The sequence below is a fragment of the Sinocyclocheilus rhinocerous genome, unplaced genomic scaffold (assembly GCF_001515625.1).
Source record: "Sinocyclocheilus rhinocerous isolate Xijiao unplaced genomic scaffold, SAMN03320098_v1.1 scaffold474, whole genome shotgun sequence".
NCBI classification, from domain to species: domain Eukaryota; kingdom Metazoa; phylum Chordata; class Actinopteri; order Cypriniformes; family Cyprinidae; genus Sinocyclocheilus; species Sinocyclocheilus rhinocerous.
The window spans coordinates 185,665-206,486 of NW_015644625.1; the positions used below are offsets into that span (position 1 = coordinate 185,665).

The 20,822-nt window shown below is 37.9% G+C and overlaps 1 protein-coding gene across 2 annotated transcripts in view; it reads left to right on the top strand.

Annotated features, from left to right (window-relative positions):
• Positions 1–48: 48 nt before the first annotated feature.
• Positions 49–20,822, top strand: part of LOC107758513 (autophagy-related protein 2 homolog A-like) — a 25,426-nt gene continuing 4,652 nt past the window's right edge. Inside the window, exons 1-40 of one of the 2 annotated variants that reach the window (XM_016576262.1) lie at positions 49–553; positions 1,224–1,386; positions 1,494–1,643; positions 1,766–1,868; positions 2,869–3,007; positions 3,282–3,485; positions 3,662–3,764; positions 4,983–5,147; positions 6,151–6,293; positions 6,684–6,759; positions 6,869–7,121; positions 7,209–7,350; positions 9,774–9,872; positions 9,972–10,139; positions 10,270–10,534; positions 11,038–11,125; positions 11,259–11,427; positions 11,504–11,646; positions 11,862–12,016; positions 12,390–12,547; positions 12,676–12,826; positions 12,954–13,138; positions 13,241–13,321; positions 13,986–14,092; positions 14,175–14,267; positions 14,350–14,420; positions 14,512–14,588; positions 15,178–15,348; positions 15,427–15,553; positions 16,207–16,433; positions 16,670–16,899; positions 17,118–17,253; positions 17,333–17,545; positions 17,625–17,726; positions 17,818–17,902; positions 19,268–19,421; positions 19,514–19,583; positions 19,757–19,839; positions 19,918–20,039; positions 20,267–20,421. In XM_016576262.1, the coding sequence (XP_016431748.1) occupies positions 383–553; positions 1,224–1,386; positions 1,494–1,643; positions 1,766–1,868; positions 2,869–3,007; positions 3,282–3,485; positions 3,662–3,764; positions 4,983–5,147; positions 6,151–6,293; positions 6,684–6,759; positions 6,869–7,121; positions 7,209–7,350; positions 9,774–9,872; positions 9,972–10,139; positions 10,270–10,534; positions 11,038–11,125; positions 11,259–11,427; positions 11,504–11,646; positions 11,862–12,016; positions 12,390–12,547; positions 12,676–12,826; positions 12,954–13,138; positions 13,241–13,321; positions 13,986–14,092; positions 14,175–14,267; positions 14,350–14,420; positions 14,512–14,588; positions 15,178–15,348; positions 15,427–15,553; positions 16,207–16,433; positions 16,670–16,899; positions 17,118–17,253; positions 17,333–17,545; positions 17,625–17,726; positions 17,818–17,902; positions 19,268–19,421; positions 19,514–19,583; positions 19,757–19,839; positions 19,918–20,039; positions 20,267–20,421 (5,697 nt within the window). In that variant the 5' untranslated portion in view covers positions 49–382. The remainder of the gene's footprint in view (positions 554–1,223; positions 1,387–1,493; positions 1,644–1,765; positions 1,869–2,868; positions 3,008–3,281; positions 3,486–3,661; positions 3,765–4,982; positions 5,148–6,150; positions 6,294–6,683; positions 6,760–6,868; positions 7,122–7,208; positions 7,351–9,773; positions 9,873–9,971; positions 10,140–10,269; positions 10,535–11,037; positions 11,126–11,258; positions 11,428–11,503; positions 11,647–11,861; positions 12,017–12,389; positions 12,548–12,675; positions 12,827–12,953; positions 13,139–13,240; positions 13,322–13,985; positions 14,093–14,174; positions 14,268–14,349; positions 14,421–14,511; positions 14,589–15,177; positions 15,349–15,426; positions 15,554–16,206; positions 16,434–16,669; positions 16,900–17,117; positions 17,254–17,332; positions 17,546–17,624; positions 17,727–17,817; positions 17,903–19,267; positions 19,422–19,513; positions 19,584–19,756; positions 19,840–19,917; positions 20,040–20,266; positions 20,422–20,822) is intronic. The other variant, XM_016576263.1, reaches the window with a different exon arrangement.

The following is a 20,822-nucleotide window of genomic DNA, read 5'->3' on the forward strand; positions in this document are numbered from 1 at the left end:
ATCTTCAGCTACGCTGACGTCATGACGCACACTCGTTCAGTCCGGGTATGAAAACAATAAACACTCCGTTGGCCAGAGGACCTGTCGCATATTTCAGTGATATTTATTATTAAAAGTAGAACCGGAGTGACCCGTTTCAACACAAATATCCTCTTTTAAACGCTGCTTTGGACAACCGGACGTTCAAAAACGAAGAACCAGGGGATTTTGGTGTCAAAAGGACAGGAAGTTAGACGTTTCACCCCTTCTTGTCCATCGTAGTACGCTTGTATTACTGTATTCTCGTTTTCACACACTACCGAGGGGGGTTTAGGTCTGTTATGCAGGACTGGTGTCTTGTTCCGCCGCCTCTCTGCTCCCTCTCCCCGTCTGCTCTGGACCTATGTCTCGGTGGCTCTTCCCCTGGTCGGGCTCAATAAAGAAACGGGCCTGTCGGTACCTCCTGCAACACTACCTGGGCCACTTCTTGGAGGAAAGACTCAGTTTGGACCAGCTGAGCTTGGACCTGTACAATGGCAGCGGGGTCATTAGAGAAATTAACCTGGATGTGTGGGTAAGTGTGGGGTAAGACATGCCCAGGCCAGTTTCCTTGTCCAAGTGGCCCTTATTTCCAGTATTTCGCAATATCTAGTCTTGAGTATGAGATCAACACATCTTGTTAGTTGAGGAAGCACTTATGTTTCCAAGAGTTTGATGACTTGTGCAGAAAATGCTGCATCTTAGATCTTCTTCCTGGTCTTAAGTCACAGTGATCAAGGCTTACTAACTTTTGCTTTCACATTTTGAGTCTAATTACTTTATTGCCTTTTTAAATTTTTGTGGAGTTGTCATTTAGTTTTACAGAGTTGGGCCTGCAAAGGAGTGCTAATAAGTCAGTGTAAAAGTGTAAACAAAAATGTAAATAATATTTAAATTTAATTAAATTAATTAAAATTTAAATACATCAAACAGTACAGCATTATATATAATATAAACACTTTTTCAAATATTATTTTACACTTTTTTTTTACAGTATAAATTGGGTCATTGTACATACAAATATATAGACACCTTTTTAATTTTAGGATGGGGATGATTATATTCTATGGCATCTAAAAGACTGAAAACCCCTGATCTAGCACTACATCCTTCCCCTGTTTCACAGTCATTTTGACATCTACTGTTCTTACATGTTATCACTTGACCTTCAGATTCCTTAACTATTCTCTGAATCCTCTTTTCAGGCAGTGAATGAGTTGTTGGACTCATTGGGAGCTCCGCTGGAGATTGTTGAAGGTTTCGTGAACAGCATCGCAGTGACTATTCCCTGGGCGGCACTCGTGACAGAACACTGCACCCTTGAAGTCACTGGATTGCAAATAACATGCAGACCCAAATACAGAACCAGTGAGTTCTGTGGAGCGTTCTTTGTGCACTCATTTGGTTTAATACATAAAGCCATATTTTACACAGGACTGACTTATTGTTTAATTGTTTTCTCTGATCTCATTTAGACGGAAACTGGGATTCCCAAGGGTGGTCATCATGCATGACGTCCAGCATGCAGCTGGCCCAGGAATGCCTGAAGGACCCACCCGAGGCGTCAGAAGAGCCGCCTGCTCCACTGGAGGGGCTGGAAATGTTTGCACAGACCATCGAGACAGGTGTGTAGCATTTCTTGTGTCTAGGAGTGTGATTCTGTACATTTGTATTGTTGCATCATGAAGTAAAACTGTTAGATGACTGGCTAACTGTATATTGTCACATATTGTTTGTGTGTTTGCAGTCTTGCGTCGAATAAAAGTCACCTTTCTGGACACTATCGTGCGAGTAGAACACCATTCCCTGGACGCTGAGACTGGGGTCGCCTTAGAGATGCGCATTAAACGGTGAGGCCATGAATTACATCTTTGTGCATTTATGGATGCATTTTGTTGTTTTTATTGTTTATTAATAAAGTATGGTGATGTGCTAGATATGGTTACCCAGGTAGATGTGCCATTGAAGAATGGCATGGATTTTTCTCTTATGCTGTTTTCTATTTTAATATATTCTAAAATGTAATGTATTCTTGTGGTGCAAAGCTGAATTTTCAGCATCATTACTCCAGTGTCACATAATCCTTCAGAAATCATTCTAATATGCTGATTTGGTGTTTAAAAAATGTCTTATTATTATCAATGTTAAAAACTGCTGTGCTGCTTAATATTTTTGTGGAAACTGTGATACATTTTGTTTAGAGTTCTTTGATGAATAGAAGGTTCAAAAGAACAAATTTTGAAATAGAAATCTTTTGTACATAAATGTCTTTACTGTCACATTTGATCATTTTATATGCTCTTGCTAAATAAAATAATTAATTTCTAAATTGTAATGACCCTAAACCTTTGAACAGTAGTGCTTGTTAGTTGTTACTGGAAAAACATATTTTTCCCAGTCAAAATACTTGAAAATCTTTGCATTCTTTTAGTCGATTCACGGGTTAAACTAAAAATACTCATTGACTCATAAACATCATATCCTTCACAACAAACCTTGCATGCTTGAGTTTCTAGAGCAGTGTTGCCAAGTCCGCGGTTTTCCCGTGGAATGGGGCTACTTTAACATTGTTGCCACAGGTTGTTTTTCATGTCTGCGGGTTGAAGCGACCCCAATATGTGATATTTATTTTAACAGGGGAACCCCGACAAAAAACATGTATTTTACCCTCCTGAATGCTATTTTTACTGGGGGACCCCCTCAAAACACGATTGGGCTAGTTTTGGGCTAGCTTTGAGTAGCAATTGAATGGGTTTTGTTGTGAAATCCTGGCAACCCTGCTCTAGAGTGCTTTCCATTGTTTGTGACCAATCTGTGTTCTGTCCCTGGTGGTAACATGTGATACTGCAGAGTGGACTATTGTGATGAGGCTGTGAGAGACTCAAGCCAGACAGTGCCTGTAGACATCCACCAGCCACCAGCCTTCCTGCACAAGATCCTTCAGCTCAACTCCGTACAGCTGCTCTATGAGACTCTCGGAGGATCACAGGTCAGGGAAACTATACAACCTGTTAGTTAGTGACTTTGCACTTACTATGACTCCTATTTTTTTACCCTTTTTTTTCTGCATTTCACTTACACGCTAGCTTGTGTATTCATATTTAACACAGTGTACTACAAATATTGTTGCTTCTCATGATAAATTGCTTGTGATGTTCCTTATTTGTAAGTGGTTTTGGTTAAAAGCATCTGATAAATTAATAAATATAAATGTTGCTATGGCAAGCATAAAGTTATAATGGATTTTCAATTCATCAATTTAGGGGCTAGTTCATTCTGATGACATGGCGAGCAGCAGGGAGATGGATAAGATGGATGAAAATGATAGAGGTGATAATGCCTCTGATGCCCCACAATCATTACATCCCACCCCGAAGCCCCCCGAGCCTCTGCTGATTGGACAATGCTCTGGATTCATAGAGACGACGGTCAAAATCAAACAGAATGAAATGCTGCCTGGGCCCAAGGTTTGTGTACACAATAAAAATAAAGACTGAATGGGAATGTTTTAAGCATGATCTTCTGAATCAGTGAGATCAAATGATCAAATAATTCGGTTTCATCATGAATGAAGGGCTTTCATTACTGCAAAACAGGAGATTTATATTACTTTCCTTATTAACTGATTTGAATTTCCTCTTAGTTTGAGTTGGACGGTAAAGTCGGGTGTCTCCACCTGCTGCTGTCCCCCAGTCAGATCACACACCTGACGGACCTCATGTCCTCCCTCTGCATCGAGACATCAGGTAACATGAGCACTCTGTTCTGTGTTTGCTGTATGATGATCAGCAATCATCATATGGCTGTTTGCACCAGCCTTAAGGGATACTTCATCCAAAAATGAAAATTATATCATCATTTACTCACTCTCAGGTTGTTCCAAACCTGTACAAGTTTCTTGTTTCTTTTGTTGAACACAAAAGAATATATATATATATATATATATATTCTTTTGTGTTCAACAAAAGAAACAGTATTTCTTGGTTGAAATAACTTGAGGGTGAGTAAATGATGACAGGACTTTCATATTTCGGTGAACTATCCCTTTTCAGAATCAAAATGTTCTCTATTTGCCAAGTGTGCAAAACGTGCAGGGAATTTGATATGGTTTCCAGGAGCTAAAAGTACTTATATATATATATATATATTGCTACGTGTACTGCGTTAGGCTAAGAGTTCATAGAAGAGGCCCACAGAACCTTCAAGATTTGAAGACACTGGAAGAATGGGCCAAAATCACACCTGAGCAATGCATGCGGCTAGTTTCTCCATACAGGAGGCGTCTTAAAGCTGTCATTACCAAAAAAGGCTTTTGTACTAAGTATTAAATAAATGTCAGTAGTTCAATACTTTTTTCCCTGTGTCATTCCATTCTATTACACATAACTTAATTAACATGAACTTATTTTTATTGTTTTCTTTGTATGTTTGGATTACTTGGGTTTTTACCAACATTTGGTGAAAATTTCATGTCAACAGCACCTTTAGAAACATATTTACTGAGAAAAATGGTGACGTGTTCAATACTTATTTTACCCGCTGTGTGTATATATATATATATATATATGCAAAAGAGGATATAAAGAAAAATAAAAATTTATACTGTTTTTCTACCTTATTTCTATTTTTTAGGTAGTAATTAGAACACATGCTGAACATATATTTAAATATATTATTGTATAAACATATAAAAATATGTTTTACATGATTGATATTCTATTATTTAAATGATTAATTCTATTACTATTAAAATGCTAAAACATATTCTACTGTCTAACCCCTAGGTTGCGTAAACACCATAAGGATATTGATCTATAAACAACAACTAGACTAGTGGTGGGTGTGCTAGCTGCTGTTCAAAATGGAGATCACCTGTGGAAAAAAACTGTTCTTATGCCTGGATGTACTTGTCTGATTGACAGTGTCCAGTGGAATGACTGTGCTCTTTCTCTCTCTGTTGTCAGATGGCGGTGGTGGTGGTGTGTCCGGTGGGGGTGTTTCTAGGCCTCTGGGTTCTGATGATCTGCGATTGATTGAAGAGGATCTTAGTAAGCAGCTGAACTCAGAAATGTATGACAGAGATCTGGAGCTGGAAGCAGAACCATATGTCACCAGCATGAAGAACGGAGGTGAGACGAGAAGAGTCAATATTTTGTTAGGATTATTGTAGAAATAGAAATATTGTAGATTATAGAAACTCTTTGGTCATTTTTGAGCAAGATGCTAACGGTCTAATCAGATTCAATAATCTATGCTAAGCTGCAGCTAAAAGTGCTACCGCCAGACCCGGAGATCGGCTGAATGGATTAGAAAACGGTAAAACTCAACTGTTTACCTCTAGGGGAGATGGAAAATGAGCCTATTTTCAAAAATAGTGGCGTGTTCCTTTAAAATCACCAACTACCCCCTGTAAATGGTGAAAATCACTTACGTCCCCCTGAGAAACAATTACCGTCCGAATAGGGCTTTTGACTCGTTGGATGGAAATGGTGCTTTTTTCGCAAATGTTTTATGCGATATTCCAGTTTTGCGCATAAGATAAATTCACATCTTTGGATGGAAACATAGCTAGTATCAACATGCCAGGAAGCAATAAGAGTTAGGGTGTTTAACTTCTCTTTATAGATTCTTTTTTTGATAACTGGATGCCATTTGCTAAATAACACACTAATTCACATACTATTGTTTTAAATAGTAGACCATATACAGCCATTTTTTGCATATACAGCAAAACTTTGATGAAAGGTTTTGATCCACTTCAAATGTTGACCACTGTATATCCCTATTTATCTTTACATTTTCACATACAATGTTGAATTAATTGATTAACTGTTAGTTATATGAATGCCAGAAAGTTTGTACACTTGCTATTCAGTTGGTGTATGCAATGCATAAGAACATTTTCACATCAGTTTCTGTCTTAATTAAACCCAATTTGTTCCTCACTTTGACATTGGATGAAATCCATGAAATTTAGGTTTAAATCTGATCAAACATACATTTTACAAGTAAGGATTCAGACTCTTGACGAAAATTGCAATGTCTGATTTTATTCTCCTGATTTTCATTTTCTGGAACTATTTATAGTTCATTATTTGCCAAAATTTCTTATTTTTGTCTCTTGTTTCTCAGAGATGTTTTATTCGATGGGTCTTGGCTGTATGACCAGCAGTGTGTTGTCAACACGCTCTGGGAATGAACTGTCAGACAGCGATATGGAGTCGTCCATTCATAGCCAGAGCAGCCTGGTTCAAACAAACCCTCTGTCTCCACAGGTCAGTGCTGTTATGAACTCAATGGTGTAAAGGTCTTCTCTAATGAAGTTCAGCATATTTTGTATTTCTGATGTTCATTCAGGTGTCCAAACGTTTTTCAGAGAATGACAAAAAATTGGCGCCAGGCTTGGTTTGAACAGCTTGCAAAAACTTTTTTTGTAAAGACGCATTTGATTTGCTGTATAGCATGTCACATCTATTTTGCTAATTCTTTTATCTTTTATTCTTATTATTATGCATGTACTTTTTCTGACCACATATTAATTGATAGGCTACATTTTCAAAACTCACTTGCAGCAATGTTTAACTAAAAAAGTCCATCAACCTGTTATTCATCAGCTATCTATGTACAGTGTATGATTGGCTTGCACTTTTATATGTCTCTTACAGGGAATGCTCAACTGTCCTCGTCGTTATCCTGTACCAGGATCCTTATCTAGTTTGCCTCAATGTAGCAGACCTCCCAGTATGTATCTACACCTGTTTTAAACAACACATGTTGTGTGTGTCACTGCATTCAATTATAGATTTCTCTTGCAATCCGTCATCAGTCTTTGTTTTTTTTCCCCCAATAGAACGGTCATCTCGAAGCAGTCAATCAGAGCCGCTGAAACCAGACTCCTTGCTCCGCCTCTCTCTGGGCGGAGTCACACTTACTCTGTTAGAGCAGGACCCGCCTCCCGGGCCAGATGGGCTGTCCTCATTGGCTGAGGTGTCACAGTTGTTTTTCCGTGAGCTTGGGTTCTTTAAGGACAGCATGTTCAGTGAGAGAGACTTCCACAATCTGAGAGGAAACTTTGCTAAAGCATGTCCCCACTCCCACCTCAGGTATGGCAGGAATTACCTGCTATGCTCAACTACGGTATATGCATGTCCACACACTCCTTTTGACTCTCTCTGACCTCTGGTCGTTAGGGTGACCGGTGCAGCAGTGCAGCTGGCTTGTGAGATGCGTAGCGCAGGGCGGCACACCCGAGCCATGACCTCTGACCTCTCCTTCAGCAGGCTGGAACTGCTGGAGTGCCTGTGGGACTCGGGCGGTCCACAGTACACAGAGGTAATAATTTTAATTTTAATAATAATAATAATAATTTGATTGGTGAGTCATCAAGGTTTACCAAAATCGGAGTTACAGTGCAGATTTTAAAACAATATTTTATTTAAATTTTTTATTTCAGCTAAAGTCCACTTATATAAAATGGTAGTAAACTTACAGTGAAGTTCAATTTGTTAGCGTAAATTAATATTATGAACTAACTTTTATTTTAATAACATTAATACAATGTGTATTGGTTACAATGTGTATCTAGGTTAATGTTGATTTATAAAAATAAATAAAACTGAAATTGTGGTATTGCTTAGTGTGATTATCAAATTGAAAAGGCTGCATTTTAAATAAATACATGCGTGTCAACAAAATAGCTCTTCAGCTTTTCTGCATCTTTCTTTCAAAATAAAAGCTGGGTGGTTTGAACATTTGAAAATTCTGAAATTTGGATATTATTTATTTATTTATTTAACACAGAGGTAATAATTTTAATTTTAATTTTAATAATAATAATAATAATTTGATTGGTGAGTCATCAAGGTTGACCAAAATCGGAGTTACGGTGCAGATTTTAAAACAATATTTTATTTAAATTTTTTATTTCAGCTAAAGTCCACTTATATAAAATGGTAGTAAACTTACAGTGAAGTTCAATTTGTTAGCGTAAATTAATATTATGAACTAACTTTTATTTTAATAACATTAATACAATGTGTATTGGTTACAATGTGTATCTAGGTTAATGTTGATTTATAAAAATAAATAAAACTGAAATTGTGGTATTGCTTAGTGTGATTATCAAATTGAAAAGGCTGCATTTTAAATAAATACATGCGTGTCAACAAAATAGCTCTTCAGCTTTTCTGCATCTTTCTTTCAAAATAAAAGCTGGGTGGTTTGAACATTTGAAAATTCTGAAATTTGGATATTATTTATTTATTTATTTATTTATTATTCAGCCCTACAAACAAGCACAGCAAACCTAAACACATTTGAAATCACAATCACAATTGTTATCAGGAAAATCACAATTATGTTTTTCCTCAAATCACATCTAATCTCAGAATCAGAATCAGAATCAGAAAGAGCTTTATTGCCAAGTATGTTTGCACATACAAGGAATTTGTTATAGTGTCACAAGCTTCCAGTACACGGAGACAACAACAACACACAGATAGAATGTAGTAATCTAATGTAGTAGTAATCTAATGCATTAACAAATGTTAAGGGATTGAACCTCATTGTTAAAGGGATAGTTCATCCAAAAATTAAAATTCTGACATTAATTACTCACCCTAATGTTGTTCCAAACCTGTAAGACCTTGGTTCATCTTCAGAACACTAAGATATTTTTGATGAAATCTGAGAGCTTTCTGGCCTTGCATAAACAGCAATACAACTGACACACGTTCAAGGTCCAGAAAGGTAGTAAGGACATCGTTAAAATAGTCCATGTGACATCAGTGGTTCAACCGTAATTTTATGAATGCGAGAATACTTTTTGTACGTAAAGAAAAAAATGACTTAATTCAACACTTTCTTCTCTTCTGTGTCAGAATTCAACACACGTTCACGAGAGTACCACGAATGCTACTCTCGTAGCTTCATAAAATTACAGTTGAACCACTGATGTCACATGGACTATTTTATCGATGTCCTTACTACTTTTCTGGACCTTGAACGTGTCAGTTGCGTTGCTGTTTATGCAGGGTCAGAAAGCTCTCAGATTTCATCAAAAATATCTTCATTTGTGTTCCGAAGATGAACGAAGGGACTTATGGGTTTGGAACGACATAAAGGCGAGTAATTAATGACAGAATTTTGGGTAAACTATCCCTTTTAAGAGTTACTAATTAGTTTTTCTGATCATTTCCACCCTCTCTCTGACCTCTAAAAGTTAAAATAAGCTTGGGATTAAATAGCTGGATCTTGAAGAATACATGCAAATGACCTCCACTTTGTTTGGCTGGCCTTCACATACTGGCCAAATGCTGAATACTGAATAACTTTTTGAACTCTCTTATTTAAAGCAAAGAGCAAGTAAAGTTCTGTTTTTATTATTTTATTATACATTCTCTTGAAACACTTTTGTTGCATCATTTTGTAGAGTATTGTGTTCAAGTTTTAATCGCTGTTGCCCTCTAGACCACAATCTGGACTGTCAAAACAGTCAAACAGCCATTAAAATCAGAAAATTACCAGTTGGTCACCAGATTATTACAGTGGTGTAATGGTGTAATACAGTCACACATCCAAGGCTTTGCCAACTGCTCCAGGGAGAATTTTAAACAGATGTGAATACAGTTTGAGTTACGACAAGTGAGTCGGCCAAAAGTTTGCAAATCCAGCAGGAGACATCATGCAGGCTGATGAAGGTTCTGGAAGAGTTCCTTTAAAATGAGCATGTGCGTCCACACGTTTTCTTTTCCCAGCTTTTGCAGTTCCAGTCAGCTGGTCTCTTCACGATGGGCACCACTGCCAGACCCTGCGCCCAGTTCCACCACAGTCTGTCTGAGAAGCACATGCGTAAGGTACTACAGTCCTATGACATTGATTTGTGAGAAGTGTTTGTGTCTTTTATACTTTCCGCGATAGATCTATATGAAACTGTTTTTCCTGTTCTCCTATAGAGTGGAAGCAGGCGTCGTGTGATACGGATGGACAGCTCTCTGCGAATCAAGCTCGGGGAGCTCAGCTCTGAGTTGGACCTGGACATTATAGGCCGACTGGAGGACATCCTGCAGGCCCTGAGGCACTGTCCAGCGCCATCTCAAAGAAACACAGCGCAGGCTGCAGAGGTCACTAAACTCTCCTGATCGAAAACAACAACATAATACCCCTACCTCAGCAAAAATTGTTTATTTTTTAACCTTACATAGTGACATTGTTTGTAATGTATGGTTTAATCCTCTGTCTTTTTCTCTGCAGTCTCATTTGTTGGAGCTCCATTCTTCTCTCCTGCTTCAATCTCCTTATGCCGTGTTGAAGGTCCGTTTCCCCATCCCTGACCTTCGACCCCTGGGGCTGAGGCGGCCCCTGAGCCAGTGTGCAGTGCGAAATGAGATCTTGAGCCTGCAGATCTCTAATCTGGAGCTGAAGTCTCAGCAGGGGCCAGACGTTCAGCAGGACGGCCCCTGCAGCCCAGGGGCCAAACTCGCCAAACTACTGGAGGCCTGTTTCACTGATATGCACGGTGAGGCGTCCATTTATTTTTTTCAGTTGTCATATACGCTTTTTTTTTTTTCTAAGCAATTAATACAGCAAGGACATATTAAATACAACAGTAGCGACAGTTTATAATGTTAAAATGTAAAGGGATAGTTCACCCAAAAATGAAAAATTTGTCATCATTTATTCATTCTCATGAATCATTCTTTTGCTGAACACAAAAGAAAATATTTTAACAAATGTTGGTAGCCAAACAGTTGCTGGTAGCCGTTGACTTCCATCCTTTTTTGTCCATGCTATGGAAGCCAGTAGCTACCAGCAGCTGTTTGGTTGCCAACATTTCCTCAAAATATATTTTTTACTATCCCTTTAATAATAACGATTCGATCAAATCCTGGTGGATCTAAACTCTTTTTATTAAATTCTGTTTCTGTTTCAGTCTGGTTGGATTCATTTTAAGGTCTAGTGTTCAGGATGCATTGGTATTTTCTCGTAAACTCACCTGGAGTGTGTATGTGTGTGTTTTAGGAGTGTATGAGGGCTGGGAGGGAGAGGCATTTCCCTGTATCCGTGTGCAAAAGAGCCCAGATCCACAGAACCCTGATGGCATTCCCAGGTGAGTTAGAGAGTGTATGTGTGTCTGAGATTATGCTTTGAGTACAATACAATGTGTCATACAAATCTTTAGTTGGAAGAAAACAGCGAATCTTAGGAAAGCATTTGTAGTTCCCTCTCTTTTCCATCTATAGGATTCAGATACGAGTGAATGAAGGAGCGGGTTCTGACAGTACGGGTGTGTGTGAAGGGGTGAACAGGGATCTGGGGCTGGGCTCCATGTCTCTAGAGAACCCCTGTGAACTCCGAGAGAAGAACAGCTCTCCTTTCTCCTCCAACCGCACTATGTTTGAGACCGAAGAGGTACGTCCATCTGTCTGGCTGTCTGTCGGTCTTTCTTTCATTCCTGCACTTGACTCGTTCTCTGTCTCTGTCTCAGATGGTGATCCCAGCAGACCCAGAGGAGATGGATGAGTTTCAGACTCAGTGTATCTGTCAGTGTCAGTATGTGGTTGATATCACCTTTCCTGTAGCCTACATTCTCCTTCCCAGTAAAGAGGCTTTTCTGAGCATCTATAACAGGTATTGCTCAACACTCACACATTCAAGAGAATGAACTTTTGAAAAAATTCTCTCTAAACATTGACTTTGAAATGCCCTTTTCAGAATTAATGTCCATTTCAGATTATATGCATGTTGTGTTGGGTACAAATGAAATAAGTAAAATAAAATAAATGCCATGTAAAAATAAAGCCATGTTTGACTGATGTCAACCTCCACTATCTCTTTCTCCCCAGGATTAGTAATGATCTGTTGATGTGGGAACCTCCTCCACCTCCTCCGTCCCCTCCTCCTGCTCCTCCTTCTTCTTTTCAAAGTTCTCGTAGTCCCTCCCACCAGTACAGACCTGAGAAGGATGAATTTTACCTCTGTAAATCTGCCTTCAGGCTGGGTCAGTCATGCTCATTTGTTTCATATGTTGAGTTATGAACATTTTGACTTGTTTTATATACTATTTTTGCAATTATTAATATTTTGTACATGCTTCTACTTTTATATTTTCAGTCTTAATTTTAATTGTAGTTTTTGTTAATAATTTTTTTGTGCTTTTGTCATTTTTATTAGTCTTTTTAAAAATATTTCTATATAGTTTTAATTGATTTTTGTTTTAGTTTTAATCATTTAATCTTAAACTTATTTTATTTAAATGGGTTGCTAAGGCAAGTTTTTATATCTGATTTTATTTTATTTTTTTTCGTTTTAGTTAACAGCAACAACAGTGTTTTGGCTTCAGTTAAAGATTATTATTTTTTTCACTCACCCAGAATCTGACTCTGAGGAGGAGGAGCCGCCGCTGTTCTTCTCAACCAACCAATCAAAACAAAGGAAACAGTTAGAGCCTCAGTCCAGCCACGCCCTCAGTCTGCTCTGTTTAACGGTTCTGATTGGCAAAGGTCGTCTCCAAGCTATGACGGATTGCAAGGTAAATGCAAAAAAAAAAAACTGTGATAAATTGTAGCGTTGTCACAATAGCAAAATTATAGAAGTCGACACCAGTGGCAGTAAAGTTTCACTTTACTCGCATCAAATTCTGATACCATTCCTTTGAAGAATGAAGCTGGACGTAAAATGGACCTCTGTCATGGAGAACTCATTTTGGACTTGGAAGGAGGAAAGATTTTTAGTGTAACGCAACACCAGAACAATCCCAATCTCAACTTTCTTACCGTAGAAAGCAGAAGAGTAGAGCTGTACCATAAAGGTGAGCTGTTAAACCATTTAAAATGACATCTAGTCTCTTATACTCCTATAGTTATTGCATGGGAAAAAGTTGTTATCCTGTTCTGAAATGCAAAAAGTTGTTTTTGTGTCTTTGGCTCTTTATATAGCCGAGGTCCCAGACTCCCCTATTCCTGTGAAACTGGAAATGCCCAGATTCACTTCCCCGGGTCATCTGGACCCTACCATTTACCCCACAGAGGTGGGAGTGAGCAGTGTTGGTGGCCGAGAAACCGACGTTCAGATGCTGTCGACTGCCATCAAGATCACATTAGATCTTGAAAGGAATGTGAAGGTCTGTGTTATCTCATCTTCTTGTCGTCTGTCAGTTGGGTTAATTATGGGATGATTGTTGTTTGTTTGTCATTTATAAGTATTCATCTCATTTTCTTTGCAGGAGTTTCTGGTCGCACTGCGACTCCATGGTGCTACTTTACGACATCACATGGCGTTAACCAATCATAGCTGGCATGAGCAGGTACCTGTTGGTAGCTAGATTAGATATCAATTTAAAATAGGTGTGTGGATCTGTCATGAATGATTGGCTAATGTGGATTTTTAATCCACAAATTTAGATTTAATCTGTTTTTATTTCAGTTTTAGTCATTTCAACAGAAATGTATTTCAATTAGTTGCCATGGCAAGTTTTTCTTAAAAGTACTTAAAACTCTTTTAGGTTTTTCATCTAATATTTAGATTTATTGTTTTGTTTTTTAAAATATTTTTTATTAATTTTATATTGTAATGGCTTTAGTTTTAACATCACTGTTTTGACTTAAATTATGTATTATTAGTAGTAGTGGTAATTATTTATTTCTGATATTTTTTCTGCATTCTCTATCAATGCTATTTTAGTAACATTGAGATACTTTTATAGGTTTTATTAATATGTTAATTAGTTTTTATTTTTATATTTTCAATTTTTACTTGAGTAATTTTGTTGTGTTTTTGTTTTCATTCATTTTTAATCCAGTTTTAGTTATTTTAGTACATCAAGTTAAACCAAATTAAATGAGAAATGTTGCTACTATATTGCAACTAGGTGAAATAAAAATAATTGTTAGGTTTCAGTCAACATTAATGCAAATAACTCAGATGTGTTTTTAGTTTCAGGTATTATAATAACACTGTTCTCTATACAGATTGTTGATTTCCTTGATGTCATTGATGATGACATTTTAGGCTACACCCCACCTGCCATCATCACGGTTCTTCACACTCACCTGGCCACCTGTGCAGTGGACTACAGGTATTGTAGTAACACTGAATGTTTGGTCTCACAAATACTCTTAGTTCATTCTGTAAACTTTCTTTTTCATTTCTCCCTGCAGGCCGCTTTATCTTCCTCTGCGAGTTTTGTTTACAGCTGAGTCCTTTTCTTTATCCAGCAACATCATTGTGGACACTGCGACCTTTCACCTCAGGTACTTATCACTGTGGTGTGATCTTAAATGGTTGCGCTGAAATTATTTGATTGACCCTAACAGCTCTGAAATCTTCTTTTAGGTTTATCTTAGATGACTCTGCGTTGTACCTGTCCGATAAATGTGAAAGTGATACTGTGGATTTGAGACGAGGTACAGAACAAACATAGCTTTTAAAATCTTGTTTTTGCATTCATGTCTATAGGTGGGCCACCTCTAATCATATCGTTTTTGTCTGTCTCAGACTATGTGTGTGTGTTAGACATTGATCTGCTGGAACTGGCCATAACAACTTGGAAAGGAACTGACTCGAGTAAACTGGTTAGTTTCATGCCAACCTCCACTGGCTTGAAGATTTCTTAGCATTTCAATTATATTATGTGGAGAATCATTTTTTTTACAGTGTGCATTGTAAGTAAATTAATTTATTTAACTGTGTTACATAGGTAGTTGGCCAGTGACAGGTCCCAGTTTAATTTTTTTGAACATCAAGATTTTATGTTAATTAATTAAAAGTAATAATAATATTAATTATTATTATTTAAAAAAAATATTTGTGATATTTTCATGTAGTAAGTGTTATTTATTGATATATTTTATATTAATTATTTATTATATTTAAATTAAACTAGTTTACTAGTTAATTAGGTTTAGCAGTCTATTTTACATTTTATCTTTCTTGCAAGTCTCTTAATCATGGGATGTGACAAATTAATTTTACTGCATATGAATATAAGTGCATATATTCCTTTTAAGGTTACAAAATTATACAGTAATTACATAAAATGTCGTTTTAGATTAATTATAGCCTGACACAATGCTGGACTATGCAGTAGCAGCATTTTTTTTACTCTGTTTTTATCTTCCATTTTGTTAATAACTATCTATGTTTCTTTAATAATATTTGCAGACTCAGCCGTTATTCGAGCTTCGTTGTTCTAATAATGTAGTTCACGTGCACACCTGTGCCGACTCGTGCGCTGCTCTGGTTAACATGCTGCAGTACCTGGTTTCCCAGGGCGATCTTCACCCTCCCCCTCGCCACACGTCCCCCACAGAGATCGCCGGACAGAAACTTCTGGTATGATTTTTTACAGCTTTAGTATAGCTGTTTTTCCCATTTGTATTCAACTCTTGTATTCAAATCTCTCTCTTTTAGCTGTCAGAAAGTCCTGCCTCCCTTCCACCCTGCCCTCCAGCAGAGACAGCAGAGATTAACCAGTGTGACCTCACAGATGCCTTGATTGACACCGAGAGAATCCTACAGGAAGACACCCAAGATTCTGGTAAGACACTGGAAGTTGTTTATATATAAAGGCATGTCTATAACAACAAAACGTGTGGCATTTAAGTTTATGTAGTTGTTTCATGACTAATCCAGATGTTTATGTGGCATTTAGTTAATGTAGTTGTTGCATGACTAATCTTTTATAAATTTGAAAGTAGTTTGGGGTTGGTATAATTTTGAAAGAACTCTTATGCTCACCAAGGCTGCATTTATTTAATCTAAAAGACAGTGAAATCAATAGTATTGTGAAGTATTATTATCATTTAAAATAAAACTGTTTTCTGTCTGAATATATTTTAAAATGCTATTTATTCCTGTGCTGTCAGCATCATTACTCCAGTCTTCAGTGTCACATGATCCTTCAGAAATCATTCTAATATGCTGATTTCTGCTCAGAAATATTTCTTATCTCAAAAACAGCTGTGCTGCTTAATATTTTTGTGGAAACTGTGGTACTTGTTTTCAGGAGTGAACAGAAAGTATAAAAGAACAGAATTTATTTGAAATAGAAAACTTTTGTAACATTATAAATGCATTTACTGTCACTTTTGATCGGTTTAATGCATCCTTACTGAATAAAAGTATAGCCAAAAAGACACCAAACTTGAGTGTTATAGATTAATGGTTATTTGCTTCTGTGTATTTATAAAGCAGGTTCTCCCTCCATTCGCCGAGCCTCGCCTGTCTCAGTCTATCTGTTCCCGGGAGAAGCCCCCAAGCACCGCCCCTCTGTTCTAGAAGGGGAGGAGTCTGATATTGATGGACTGGTCACCACAGCTATGGAAGCTCATGCAGATATGATGTCAGAGGAAGGATCAGAGGGTTCCACCGACAACGACGACTTCTGCATCCTAGAGGCCCCTGGGATGGGCATCCCAGTATGTACCCTCAGTTTTCATATTCTTCTCTAGCCTTTAATTAATACTCTGGCAAAAAAAACAATTTCATAAATAATTACAAAGAAACAGGCAAGTAACACATTGAATAAATCATGAAATCTTGAAGTAGAAAGACGAAAATGGTATTTTCTTGCAAAACGTACCCCAATAAATCGGTTTTATTTATAACTTTGAAAATTGATTTTTTTAGAGTGCAGTTTCTCTCTCTCTGACAGCCTAGAGATGGTGAGCCTGTGGTGACGGTGCTCTCCCAGGACCCTATAAAGGTGCGGGATGGTTACTACTCTCGGCCTCGAGGCAGTTCAGATCTGCTGCGCGCCCCGGCCCACTTCCCAGTGCCTCAGAACAGAGTGGTGCTCCGAGAGGTGTCTGTCGTCTGGCACTTGTATGGCGGCAAAGACTTCGGTGGCAAACCCAGCTCGGCCCACACACCACACAGCCATAAGTGAGTAGGTCTGAGAAGCCAGACTTTGAGGGTGTCCGTAGATCTTTGCTTTGTTTTGAAACAAGGACTTGTTACAGATTGTTACAATGTTGCATTTTCTTTATGGTTCAGCTTGTTTTCACAAGGCAACAGGTTCTGAAACAAGCGCTCCAAACGAGCCAGGTGTGAAAATGCCTTAAAGTTGAAATCACATGATATGAAATGTTTGTGTATCAAAGAGTTCGCTCAGCTGCTCCCGGAGCCCGTGGTTCTCCCTCTCGTTCAGCGGGGCCCTCGCGGCCCCAGAACTCCTGGCGGTGGGTTGGGGGAAGTGGGCGGCAGCACACACTGCTCATGGAGATACAGCTGACAAAGGTATAATGTATTGCAATCAGTGATTTGAAGATTCAGAAATCCTTGTTTCTAGTTCTATAACCTCTTTCTCTCTCTTCAGCTCAGTTTCCAGCATGAGACGTACCCAGTGGTGGCGCCCCCTGCTGCAGGACCAGATGCAGAAGGACCCGGCCTCGGAGAACAGCCTATTTCCCGCCAAGTGTTTATCGTCCAGGAACTGGAGGTGCGAGACCGTCTGGCTTCCTCTCAAATCAACAAGTTCCTGTACCTGTACACCAGTGAGAGCATGCCACGCAGAGCTCACTCCAACATGGTGAGATAGAGAGCGGGATACAAAGTGAACAAGTTTCTGTTTGTGTTTGTGTTCTTACCTGGCTCAATTGTTGCTGTAGTTGACAGTGAAAGCGCTGCAGGTGATGCCTGAATCAGGTTTGGGCGGACCAGAGTGCTGTCTGAGAGTCAGTCTGTTACCACTGCGACTCAATATCGACCAGGTACTCATTATGCGAGAACCATTTTTCAGCACAGAACAAATAATGTTTCATATCAGGCTCCGTAAAAGTCGCGTTCGTTTTCATTTCCTAGGACGCACTTTTCTTCTTGAAGGACTTTTTCAGTAACATGGCTACAGGAGTTAATCCTTGCCTATCCATCGACCCTGCAGCTGAGGGTAAATCTGCCCCCCATGAATGAATGAATTTATTTATTGTTAATTTGTTACTTTTTTTATTTATTATTATTTGTTTATTAATATTTTGAATTGACTTTTATTTTTGTATTTTCAGTTTTCATTTTAAATTTAGTTTATTTTTTAAATAATTTGTGATTTTTGACATTTTGTCTATTAGCCAAGGTTTTATATATATATTGCTATTTTGGTTTCATTAATTTCATTTAATATATATATATATTTTTTAAGTTTTAGTTTAGGTTTACTAATTTTAGTGCTTCAACTTCAACTTATTTCAGTTTGTTGCTTATTTATATTAGGGGTGCAACGGTTCTCGGTAAAAAATCGAACCGTTCCGTTTTCCACACACAGTTCGGCATACACTAGGACCGCGGTTCAAATTAAATCTGACAATGCATCTGTAATATGGTTTGTTAGAGTTCGGCTAATGCTTGTTTCTGTTGATGGATACAAATTCTGGCTTCCCAATACATTACAACAAGAGCGATGAGAGAGAAAAAAAAACCAATACGTGGGCAAACCAGTCACTCTTTAATCAATGCAAGTGCTGTATGCTGGAATAACTGTCATTTATGCCGTCATCACGTGTTTCTTGGTTAGTATCCTAGTAGACATAGTCGGCTGAACGTACAATATCAGTGCACTGAATCAGAGCGTTCTCTTAAAGTGACAGCACTTTCTTAATGTTAATCAAACAGCAACAACACGGAAATCTCTCACTGCTCTTGATTGAATAACGTTTGTAACTTTAATAAGGATTAATCTTTCATTTATACAGTCAAATAGCCTATGCAATGTTATTTTACATTTGATTTATTCAATTTCTGTACCTAAAAACTATGTTAGACCTACCTAAAAAAACTGAAAAGCACTGTTTATTTTATTTATCTTTTTTTCACTGTTTATTTATTTGTGCTGTTGCTTGTAGTTAGATTATTTGTTCTTATTTTCTTTATTTTTATTTGACAATATAGTTTTTTCCCCTAAACATAGCACATACCGAACCGTACCGAAACCGTGACTCTAAAACCGTGATACAAACCGAACCATGAGTAAGTTGAACCGTTGCACCCGTAATATATATATATATATATATACATACACACACAAACATACAGTTTTATTACTAATTTGATTTTATATTTAAAAGTTTTAATATAACTTTTTGAAGTTTAGTATAAAGTAATAGTTACTTTATGGTTCTGCCAATTTTTCTTTTTTTTTTCATCTTTTTTTATTTTATTAATATTTTTTTAACATATGAATTTAACTATATATTTTTTATTGTACACATTTATTTAGCCTATTTATTTGAACTGTAATTGTGTATGGGCATTCTTCCAGTAAGAACTGACGTTCCTCAGAAGGCTTCAGATGACACAGATCCTGGCTCCGGACTGGGCCATGATCTGGCTGCTTCTGTAGAAACAACCTATAGTGAGCAGAGTTCCTCCTCCGCTGGCTCCTCGTCCTCCTCTGAGCAGCCCATCTACTTCAGGTAGAAGATCTGCCATCGAACCACACGACAATATCCATCAAAACAAATGTGTAAATCATAATCAATGTCCTTTCGCGCTCTTTCTTTTTAAGAGAGTTTCGTTTCACCTCTGAAGTTCCCATCTGGCTGGACTATCACGGGAAGCATGTGGTTATTGAGCAGGTTGGCGATCACTTATATAAAATAACCGATGCTCTATGTTCATGGAATCATAGTCAGTTTATCTGTGTAGTTTGAGTGCTAAGCTTAAACACAGCAACAACATTTTCTGAATAAGATCAGTTGTTTTAGTTGAACTGCTATTATGGTAACATTTATTATCTCTGGTTTCCTAGGGAACGTTTGCAGGCATCCTGATTGGTCTGGCCCAGCTAAACTGCTCTGAACTAAAGCTGAAGAGATTGTGCTGTAGACATGGGTAAACACCTCTTCATCTTAACTTTTTGCCTGCTTTACCTTTGAATCTAGATCTGAAGAGCGAGTTGTTTTGTTTCAGGCTGCTGGGTGTTGATAAGGTGATTCAGTATGCTGTGAACGAATGGCTCACAGACATCAGGAAGAACCAGCTGCCGGGGATTCTGGGAGGTGTTGGTCCCATGCATTCTGTCGTACAACTCTGTGAGTATGACATGCAACATCTTAGTTAGGCGCATTGCTGTATTTCTTTTAACTGCTCAGGCTATTTAAAGGAAAGTACTGAGATCAGTCTAATGGTTATTAGACTGATTTCAGTACTTTCCTTTAATCTTTTTTTCAGTGATGTTTCTCCAGTGATGTTGGAATTGAATGACCATGAGGTTAATCTTGAATAGTCAGATTGCAATAAAGTTTTGTGTTCTCTGCAGTCCATGGTGTGCGTGATTTGTTCTGGATGCCGATAGAGCAGTACCGGAAGGATGGGCGTATTATCCGAGGCCTCCAGAGGGGGGCAGCATCGTTTGGCACCTCTACCGCCTCTGCTGCTCTAGAGCTCAGCAACAGACTAGTGCAGGCAATTCAGGTATATACTGCACACTCGCACATATAACCAAAATATTACTTAGCCATACTAGTAATTTAAATTTTTGTTATTTTTCAAATTAGATTAATTATTTATATATATATTTCTATTTTGTTACTTTATATATTTTTATTATATGCATTATTGTATTTCTTAAAGGGGTCCTATGACGTTGCTAAAAAGAGCATTATTTTGTGTATTTGGTGTAATGAAATGTGTTTATGCGGTTTAAGGTTCAAAAAACACATTATTTTCCACATACTGTACATTATTGTTTCTCCTCTATGCCCCGCCTTTCTGAAACGCGTCGATTTTTACAAAGCTCATCGGTCTGAAAAGCGAGGTGTGCTCTGATTGGCCAGCTATCCAGCGCGTTGTGGTTGGCCGAATACCTCAAGCGT